Genomic DNA, 11,397 nt, shown 5'->3' on the forward strand with positions numbered 1-11,397 from the left:
TTTGTCAGTCTGGGTTGAAGACTGTGGCTCCTCCCACACTCCGCCTGTGCTGCTCACCTTCATTTCAAACACGTCCGTAGCATTACGTTTGTTCAATGGTGCGCATCCACTACAACAAACACATTGTAACACTCCTACGTGGTAGACTCTTTGTGCAAGCTTGCTTGAATGATACCACCATAGAGCCCAGAGCACAGAGTGTGGTGCTGATTTAGGTGATTCGTACCATGGGTCATTCAGGTGGCTATAATGAATCATATGCATAAATTAAATGCCCACAAGTTCTGACATCTATCCATCCTCCTGAGAAGCAAACAAATGTAGATTTGTATTAACTCTCCCACCTAATAAAGAATTGCTGGATCTAGTGAAGAGGATGGTGAAAAGAAGACCATGTCTTCCAGCAGTTGAAACTGTTCAGATCAATTTCAAGGAACAAGATACTCCCCCAGACTTGTACATGCCATCACAAGCCATCCTTGAGGTCAAACCCAATGTTAATAAAGATACCTGAAATGTTAATAAAGATACCTGACTCACTCACCTGTGATTCAGTGCAAAAGGTTAAAACACACACTTTGATTTGTGTTGGATTGCAGCCCTGATGATGTGACTTGTGGTATGTTAGCCTCGCTGGTAGCATTTGGATCAATACATTCCAGAGGATAAAAAGCTGAACACAAACATAATTGCAATACAATTTACATTTCTATAGCACCTTTCATCACAAGGATCCCAAAGAGCTTCACACGCAAGAAAGAAAGAATAAAAACCAACAATAACCAGTTAATGAAAAGCTTAGTGGGTGTGCTTTTCACTTTTTAAATTGTGCCAATGAGAGTCTTGCCTAATACGTCCACTATTCTAATAATGTGTGTTAATATTGGTGAAAGCAATTGCTAAATAAATTCACAAGCAACGGGAACAATGGTGCAGACAGGCAGTTGTGGTTAGAGTAGAGGTCCAGCAGTCCCAGTCAGGGCAGTGGCAACAAGCCAGCTTTAATAATAATAATTATTATTTTTATTATTTATTTCTTAGCAGACGCCCTTATCCAGGGCGACTTACAATCGCAAGCAAATACAAATACATTCAAGTGTTACAATACAAGTCATACAATAAGAGCAAGAAATACAATAATTTTTTCAAGTGTGACAAACCACAATTCAATAATACAGCAGATAATAGTGAAAGTTACATCAGGATATGATTAAATAGTGATAGTTACATCAGGATATGATTAAGTACAAAATACTACAGGTTAAACACTTGGCAGATTACAATATTCTGAAGTACAGGATTAAATGCAGTAAAATAGGGGGCAGATAAGAGCAAAATAAAGCATTTAAATGAAGGGTGATAGTGTCCCAGGATACAACAGAGGAGTTCTACAGGTGCTGTTTGAAGAGGTGAGTCTTAAGGAGGCGCCGGAATGTGGTCAGGGACTGGGCAGTCCTGACATCTGTAGGAAGGTCGTTCCACCACTGCGGAGCAAGGGTGGAGAAGGAGCGGGCTCGGGAGGCAGGGGAGCGTAGCGGAGGTAGAGCCAGTCTTCTAGTGCAGGCGGAGCGGAGAGGTCGAGTGGGGGTGTAGGGAGAGATGAGGGTCTGGAGGTAGCTGGGTGCAGTCTGGTCAAGGCATCTGTAGGCTAGTACAAGAGTCTTGAACTGGATGCGAGCGGTGATCGGGAGCCAGTGGAGCGAGCGGAGTAGTGGAGTAGCGTGGGCGAAGCGAGGCAGAGAGAACACCAGGCGAGCAGCAGAGTTCTGGATGAGCTGGAGCGGACGGGTGGCGGATGCAGGGAGGCCAGCCAGGAGTAATAATAATAATAATACAAAAAGGTACGAAGAGGACCCTGCACCCAGAAACCAGAAGACAGATAGAGTACCCAAGATGCACTGCTGAAGAGAAACACAAACTGAGTAATAGGAACTGCAAGTCCATATGTGTAAATCCATAAATAAACTGAACACAAGCTGACTTTCCACACTGCTTCTTTTTATGCAAACTCATTTCTTACATGGGAAAAGGAACTTCAGCCTGTCTCTTCCCTTTGTGCGTGAGAACCTCGAGTTCCTTCCCACACTAGCAGTCAGCCAGGGGGGAGGTTCACTGCCTCCAGGGTACAGCTGCTTGGGATGGGCTGGTGAGAAGTGGCATCCGACTCCACAGTGTGAATGGATTGTTAAGTCGGATGCAGCGGTGTGGCAACATAGATACTGGGTAGAAAACAGGGATACAATAATATCGGAAGGGGTTTACACCGAAAGGATTACGTCTCAGTAACTGAATTCCATTTATTTAATTAAAATGCAGTTTACCAACACCTTTAAAATTGCATACAAGAATACACGAACACCACAATTAGGGTCAAGTCAATGGGAACTGCAAGATTATTTTTTTTTGTGAGTGCTGCTACAAATTATAGTTAATACAGTAATTATGTAGCTTAAAGACTAGACAGTGACCACGTTATGCTTGAAACGGTTATATTAATTTAACAGTGACTCTGTATATCAACTGGTATTTAAAAATGGTTTAAACCCCTAAAGCTCTTTGTTTTCCAGTCAAGCCAGTGATTCAATGTAGTGACACAGACATTTGAAACTAGTCACTTGTAGTCAGTCACTCATTTTGTATATTAGTGTAAGATAGGAAAGTTTACATTGTTTAACTTAACATTTGGACAATCATTTCAACAGACCTCCAAGGTCTAATATATGCATTATTTTAACTGGCTTTAATTTCCATTTTAAGGGCCTACTGTGGACTGCACAAGTGAAGCCGGTAGAATATGAATGGAGTTAAAGCCTCTATTTTCTATATACCCTGAGTTAATAGATACCACATCCTGTTGAATGCTTTCTGCACAGAACTGCATTGTCAGCAACCTAGTATTCTGTGCAGGCCACTGTCTGCTGAATAAAGTGTTGTCCTTCAGATGAAGATGCTCCTTTCTGTAGAGACTAATATTATTTCAATTTGTTTGATCTAAAATAGTATCTAGAGTTGCTATAATTATTTAACTGAATTGTAATTCACTCTATGAATATTTGTGTAGTTAATTAAACTATGCTGTGTTTGCAGTAATGACTTTAATCTGGATTTGTTTTATGACAATACCTTAAAGTAGGCCACCCTGAAGTCCATCATGAAACATGATCACATTTTTGTGGTTTCCAAGATATAGCGTTTATACAGTGGTGTGCCTTCTTATCTGCTTTACAAACAAATGATGGAATTTATGTTTTGACTTTACCATCCCGGAGAGCTAGTGCGTACCTCACCAGACTGTAACTGGATGCATGGACGCATAAGGCATACTTCAGACTCCGACATAATTTCTGGTCAGAGTCGAGGTTCTCCGACCCTGTGCGAAAGGTTGGAATTACGTCATCCACAACCTTTTCTTGTGCGTCTGCGACCTGGAATCGCATTGGGTCGTATAATGTTGAAAAATGTCCACATTTGCTGCATGGTCGAAGTGAAGCTGCACAGCTTTTATAGCTGTCTGCGCCTGACGTCTCGCATTCATCTACGACAGAAGTATGAACCAGCCCACAGCACGCAGTCCCGGAGAGTACGTCACTAGACTCTGTGTATGTGCGGGCAGCTAGCTAAAATAAATGTAACTTTAAAATAAATCTTAACCTTCGGGTTGCAAACTCTGATCCGCTTTTCCTCACGTGGCGCTCATGCTGCAGCAGCTCATTGAATTCAGTACAGCTGTGTAATACACTGGGGAGTCTGAACCGTTTCTGCAAATTACTTCAAAAAGAAAAATAAGGCAGCCACAAATAAAATCCCTAAAACGGGACACTGCATCTGTGCTTTCACAATGAAGCAGCATTAGCCATTACTGCACTAAGGCAGCAGTGTGGAGTAGTGGTTAGGGCTCTGGACTCTTGACCAGAGAGTTGTGGGTTCAATCCCCAGTGGGGGACACTGCTGTTGTACCCTTGAGCAAGGTACTTTACCTAGATTGCTCCAGTAAAAAAAACAAAAAACAACTATATAAATAGGTAATTGTATGTAAAAATAATGTGATATCTTGTAACAATTGTAAGTCGCCCTGATAAGGGCGTCTGCTAAGAAATAATAATAACTAAACACCACACCTGCCCTCCACACCGCTCCGGTTACACCACAGTATAGTAAACAATACACAATGTAATCAATTACATATTAACACTAATGGTTAATTTGCACTCCATTAAAAAAAATAGATATATTTTTACCACTGCAGCTTTTCCCAACACAAAACATTAGATGATACAGAATGACCTCACCAAGTTCCATCAGAACTGAAGGAGAGGTTCTCAGTAAAGGTAGTGATCCTAACCCTAGAAGGTGAAAACTGGGGATTTTTAAAAGCAATATGGTGCACAGCTAGCTTTGATGTGTCAGAAGCATTTCTGCTAAAGCAAGATAGACAGCAACCTGCCTTCAGGTAGCCTATATGATCTGTGGAAAAGCTTGTCTCTCAGTAAAGCACTCCCACACAGGAGTGCATGCGAGTCACACAATCGGGAACTAGTTCAAATCCCGGTTGCAACAAGTTGTTATCTAGCCTGGAGATCACCCGTTGGTTAAATGTATATTTTTATACCCAGTTTACCAGTTTCAGCTTCAACCAAACGCTGAATTAGTTATTCAAATAGAATTCCCGTCTGAACCAAACCATACAAATGTGCATTAATGCATTACAGTGATGGGATTTCTTCATTTTAAAAATTAGATTGTTATTTCTTGTTTGCCCTCAGCCACATTTTCTCCTTTACTAAGAAGTAACCACAACAGACAACATTTGCACGTTCCAGCTAAGGGATGATTAATAACTGAAACTTGTATTACAGTAAATAAACTTTTAAGAGCACAATCTCTAACAGGAACTCTGCTTTTTATATACAAACAAGTAATGTATCTGGGAAACTAAAACAAACAAACATACATACAAAGGCTGTAATAGCCAAATATGTCAATGTGAGATATGTACTGATGTCTACATCATATCTGATAAGCCTTACAGTAACTCTGTACAAACAAGGAGGTGTCTATCATTCGCTGCTGCCTGACAGCAGCTGTGTTCAGTCTGCCTGCGGCAGGGGGAGAGTTTCTTTACAATGTCAGGGGCTCCGGCTTCCCCTAGGCATCCAGCAATAGTCACCAGCAAGGGTATACAGAGATTATATAAAAATGATTCAATTACCTGATGCCAGTCCTTGGGATACGACAGCCAGTAACACTACTAGGGACACAAAGAGTCGGTCATAAACAGTAAGGAAGTGGACGAGGAATCTTGTCTTTGGTGCTACCATTCCATTGCACATCTTTTATTCCAACTGCAAAGCAGAGATCCTATCGGGCTAAACCTGCAAACAGAAAAAAGGAACATTTACCTCCATGTACTGCAGTCACACAAGGTGCAAAAGTGTGCAGTGCTGTGTAACTCTGCTAACACGCAGATAGTTTAACTGTGGTGAACAGAAGAGGTCACCTTCACCTCAGCTTTGACACTGTGCTTAGTTTAAAAGAAAGAGCAGGTGATAAGAACACATGCAGAGAGCTAGCCTTTCTCACACAAAGCAGGGATCAAAGTAATAACAGTATTTAATCAAAAAGCTCAAAAAAAGGTATGCGATTAAAAACAAGACCTGTGGTAATCCATTCAGCTTCTGAGACAAACTTGAACACTTTTTAAGCAGCCTTAATGTTTTGTTAACCAACAGCTTCTGCGGATACATTTTTAAACAGCATCACATCTGAATGAGCAGTAATTCCCTTGATGCAAAACTCCAGTGTCTTTACCACATACCCACTGACGGGTGGTAATAAATACTGTATCTTCGGAAGTATTTACAATTCTAATAGGTTTTAGCAGAAATGTTGCTATAAAATATTATATTAAGCAAGTCATTTACAAAGGATCTGTTGCTTGTGTGCAATTCTGACAACACTGTTAAAAATACAGAATTTGTGTACAATTAAATAGGTTATCCTCAAAATTATAGTATTTACAGTTAATATGCTTAATAAATTTGATTAAATACATTGCTTTTGACAGGTATTTAGTATTGTTATTTTATTTAAATCTATAAAAAGTGAATGAAATGAACTTATGTGCCTGAAGGATCATTATGCCTCACAGTACAAGGCTACCAGATTTTACTGAGTATGGTCTCTCAATGGTGAACAGTGCAAGAGCTACCAAAGAACTGCAGCGATCTGCATGATGCTGTTGCACTGTGTCACAAGGGCCACATATAAAACAGTGTGTACTTGGTATAAAACCTATGTGTGGGTGTGTTCTTTGCATTATTATTACTTGTGATGAAGGAAGTTATGGTACAGTAAGCTCTTTTATTCTCCCCCCGTCACCCACGGTTCCTGTTCTTGTGTTTTGTTTTTCCACTCTAGGTAACACTCCTGAAAGATGCAGCTGTGAAGTGTTGCAATTGATAAGCAGCTCCACACCCAGCTCTGGAATGGTACCAAGCGAGCAGAGACTTCCTTGTTTTGGAACCTGGGAACACATCACATGACTGGAGCACTTCTGTACAGCCATGCAACCTTAACTCTCGCCTGAACAAACCATTGCTCAACAAAACAGCAGCAGGATAGCAGTGTGGGCATTTCAATAAATTACAGTTAACATGGCGACTGGCATCTGCACAATGTGTTTTAAAACACTAAACTTGACACATTTTCTTGAAGACTTACAGTCAAAGCCTTTGTCCTTCATTTATAGGTTTGTTTTAGTACAGTCTCCACCGCTTGAACAGGCGTGTTTGTGTTAACATGATTCACCCGCAGTAAGTGATGGACGGTATAAACATCCACACAATAACCTGACATTCAAAATGTCCCCCAATCACCAGTACAGTGATCAAAACAACACCCGTGTATGCGGTTAAAAATCTTTATTAAGACACTCATTACATTAATAAAAAAGATGTATTAAAAGCTATGAATGCTATGAATGTAATAAAAAGTAAGTGCAAAAAAGCAATGGAAGTGCAGAAATGTACAGTACAGGCAGGCTGCATTACTGCAAACTGTTTCCAGCGAAGAACTCTGTGGTACGCCTCTGGACGATCTTTTTATAATGGAAGTGCAGAAATGTACAGTACAGGCAGGCTGCATTACTGCAAACTGTTTCCAGCGAAGAACTCTGTGGTACGCCTCTGGATGATCTTTTTTTGCAAGTATGGAACTCAAACCTTCAGCGTTTTCTAAAAAATCCCAATTCGGCTCTATATCCGGATGCTGCTCCATATTAGCAGTGTTATGCAGCACGCACGCTTACGTCACTGGTGTCCTGGTCGCCAAGGTGACACAGCTGAGAATTCTTCCTCCGACATCCCCTCTGGTGTTGTCAGAGTTTCAGTTCCAGTTGTATTTTCGTCAGCACTCTTCTCCTCAACTACAGAAAAAACTGCTTTTTTGAAGCAACGTTGCATTCTTTGCTGACTGACAGAGTTCCAAGCATGCTTTAGCAAGCGCACAGCACCTAACAGAGACATTTTATTTACACTGAATTTTCATGCTGATGCTCATCGCTTTTCTCTTTCCAGCCATGCTGGAAGCGATTACTACAATATAAGCAGTGCGTTTGTTATATAAATCTATGTGAACGGCACATAACGAGATCCAAACAGCTGAGTTTGTCCAGTGTGCTTAACATGGTATAAACCATGCCTTTCTTATTGAAATCAATGGGAATGGCAAACGCTATTTGTCAGATATAAACGGCTGCCAGAAATATCCCTGGACGGTGTAAGTGGTGGATACTGTATTTCAAAATGTAGGACTATTGAGTGTTTCACAGTTATGGACAACATGTTTAAAGTTCAAGTTTCCCTTTTACACAGCTCAGCAGACCTGGGGTCAATTACAAGTGCAGGTGTCAATCGGTCATTAATTGCAATAACAGTGTAATTGTATTATAACTGTCACTGAACCGGCACACCTGCACAATTGCAATTGCAATTACACCACATCATTGATTAATTACAGGTCAAGTATGAATTTATCGCTTACTTTTTCAGAATTTCAGAATTTAATAAACATGTGATCTGCATGTTCTTCGTAAACAACTGACACCATCTCTCTCTCTCTCTCTCTCTCTCTCTCTCTCTCTCTCTCTCTCTCTCTCTCTCTCTCTCTCTCTCTCTCTCTCTCTCTCTCTCTCTCTCTCTCTCTCTCTCTCTCTCTCTCATTATTTTGGAGATCCAATGAGGATGAAGCCCCTTTCACACACAGAGCTGCTCAACAAGCAAGTCCATCGATCTGCTTCAAGCCTGACCTGGCCACTCTACAAGCCCTCGAATGCCCGGGGGCAAAGGTCACAAAACCCTTCGCTTCAGGTAAAGCCAGCACAATGTATACTGATTGTATATTGAACCTGCTTTGGGTTTTAAATTGACCCCCTGTTGATATCTATTAGATTTTGTTGAGATTTTGAGAAGTGGCTTTCCACACAAAAAAAAACACAAAAAAAAAAAAACACACTATGATCTCATTTGTAATTTATTATGGACTCATGCCCATGTGATATCTGTACTGGTTCATCATTATAATAACTAGTGTTCTCTTCAGTGAGCGTCCAACTGTATAAACTATTTTTATATATGTTAATTTTTCACTGTTGAAAAATGCACTGTTTATTGTTTATAGACCGGGGGGGTGCTATATTGTTTATATTCTGTTAAGAAGGAAGGAGAGGGGGGAGGGGTTGATATTGTGTGTTATTAACATTATATTTTATTTGATGTAACGTGTGTTGAAATGTTTTATCAACGCTGGATCGCTCCTGTCATGCTAATAAAGCCAGTTTGAATATGAATATTTTTTTCTGTTGCAGGAGTTGCATTGGGTTCTACGTGTCACTCAAGCAGGGCCTTGTGCACAGGATTGTCAAGGCCTTTGTATGCAAGTTGGCACACAAGTGCATAAATACAGTCCTTAAGTTCTTATCAAATAGGCTAAATCAACATTCATGTCCTGACAATTACTGTAGGAGGTTGTTCCAGAGGTGTAATATTTTCACTTTGGATTCTATACATTTGCCCTACCTGACCAGCCTACAGTGTCACAGTACAGCTCTTTAAAAGGCACATGATGAAACACACACAACACTCTGATTAAGGGTAATGATGGGAACCTTGTTTGTATTTCTTCCTCTGTACAGCTCAGGCTCTGTGGGTTTGTGGTAATGACTGGGTGGCTGTTTGACTCACAGTCTAAAATCCTGGGTTCAGTTCTGAGCTCACAAGGTCCCTGAATCAGCCCTGAACAGCAGGACACTTATCTGCCCTCCTCCAGCTGGCAATGAGGACGCTTCTCAACCAGCGCTCATTTTTCCATTTGCTTTTTAAAAAACAAAGTGTGGAATCAATTAAATTTAGCAATACACAAATAAATATGTAAAAATGGTGGCTCACAGCACAAAACACATCCCAGAACTATTGTAAACAAACACAAAGAAAAAGAAAAATGTTGCTTTAATCTTCTTTGTGCTCTAATTTCAATCATGTATTTCCACAGCAGTACTTTTGTATATTTAAGTAAACTGTGATGCCCACTCTACATACAAATTTGAACATTACTGTCTCTCTCTCTGGAAATTCGGAAGTTAAATTTTGCTAAAACTACACTAAAACCTGATTCATAATTTTTTTAACGAACTAATTAACTATACAAAGTATACGTCATTTTTTAAAACTGTGATTGATCCCTTACACCTTAACATACATGTACTGACAAACAAGTTGTTAGAATTGATTTTTTTTTTTTTTTTTTAAGTACATAAAATTACATTTATACATTAAGGGATTTTAATGAAATTGTCACAACAAACAAACGTTTCCCAGCACTGACACAATGAATCCTAACTTGGAGCCCTTTATTCTGAACAAGGAAGATTCAATTCAAAACAATCAAGAACACACCCTGCATTAAATGATATTGTGTGTCCTCCCATCTACAGCCTCAATCCAGTGCAATCCGATAATCCATAATACATAAACTGCACTCAGACAGTGGAGTTAGACACGTTAACATGCCCTCGTGAACTGAACAGATGCAGAAATACAATGAATGCGAAGCGGTGACAGCTGTTAGAACCGCACAAGGACGCACACAGCAGGGGGAGACGCATACACGGAAACCATTGGGGACTACACTGCACACAAAGGGCAAAACAGCTACTCCTACAAATATAATAACGATACAGCGTTCATTAATAAACAGACCCATTAGTGCAAGTCACATTCACAATCGCAGTGGGCTACGGAGTGCTGTGAGAGTTCACTGCTGAAATGCCAGTCTGCTGTGATCCGATAACCTGACTATTCCAATCACTGGTAACACACAAAAACAAAATAACTTGGTGCAACTGCTTTCTTCATCTTGACTTCAAGCACAGAAACCCGGCTGTCTGTGTATAATTACAACAGTGTGGAGTAGTGGTTGCTCCAGTAAAAACCCAACTGTATAAATGGGCAATTGTATGTAAAAATAATATGATAACTGTATAATGTGAAATAATGTATAATGTGATATCTTGTAACAATTGTAAGTCGCCCTGGATAAGGGCGTCTGCTAAGAAATTAATAATAATAATAATAATAATAATAATAATAATAATAATAATAATAAGAATAATAATAATTAAGAGTGTAGAAATAACCACAACTGCCGGTATTGGATGTTTTATTATCTGAGAGGGTGACAGCCAATCCAACGGCACAAGAACATCGACGAGATGGACAGAGATTGTAACAGAAACAAACAAAGCTGGCTTTCAATAGAGTACGTACTGCAGCATCTGGGATGCTTTGCAAACGGTACATGCTTATAAAACAAACCCGTCTGTACTTACAGCAATACTCTCTATGACCCTGATAATGGCTGATATCGACGGGCTTGCGATCCACAGCAATACTATTATACCGGCGGCCAGACAGACAGGCCTACTGTAGCAGGAACCACAACAACACAGCCGGACTGAAGAGAAACCCCAGCGAACCTCACCGAGAACTCACCAGCTTCGCTTCAGGACCCTTCTTCTGCAGTGTCTGACACAGGAACATGAAGCCCGAATCGGACAGGAGCAGGTACTACCCGGGCAGCGGACTGCGTTACTGTTCAGCGGTCGGAAAGCTAGACTCGCCAGTCAGCTGTCTAGTATCTGTCTGTTTTTCTCTCGCTCTATGCTAATGATGATGACAGCGGAAATGGATACAGTGTATTCGTGAAACTCGCGCAGTCTCTGTAGAAACTGACACGGGTCTAAGGGTTGGGGGCGGGGTAGAGCCCGTACACGTCATGTCTCTTAGCAATTGTTGACATAAAGCCGGCTGTAATATTATGTAATCCTATATTGGCTACGTGTAT

The 11,397-nt window shown here is 40.5% G+C and overlaps 1 protein-coding gene across 2 annotated transcripts in view; it reads right to left on the reverse strand.

Moving 5' to 3' along the window:
- LOC117422011 (sushi domain-containing protein 6-like) overlaps positions 1-11,310 on the reverse strand; it is a 47,623-nt gene extending 36,313 nt beyond the window's left edge. Inside the window, exons 1-2 of one of the 2 annotated variants that reach the window (XM_058991240.1) lie at positions 11,035-11,310; positions 5,210-5,372 (exon numbers count right to left, since the gene is read on the reverse strand). In XM_058991240.1, coding sequence (XP_058847223.1) covers positions 5,210-5,330 — 121 coding nt within the window. In that variant the 5' untranslated portion in view covers positions 5,331-5,372; positions 11,035-11,310. The remainder of the gene's footprint in view (positions 1-5,209; positions 5,373-11,034) is intronic. The other variant, XM_058991239.1, reaches the window with a different exon arrangement.
- Between the last annotated feature and the right edge of the window lie 87 nt (positions 11,311-11,397).

This window comes from Acipenser ruthenus, chromosome 18, assembly GCF_902713425.1.
Source record: "Acipenser ruthenus chromosome 18, fAciRut3.2 maternal haplotype, whole genome shotgun sequence".
NCBI classification, from domain to species: Eukaryota; Metazoa; Chordata; class Actinopteri; order Acipenseriformes; family Acipenseridae; genus Acipenser; species Acipenser ruthenus.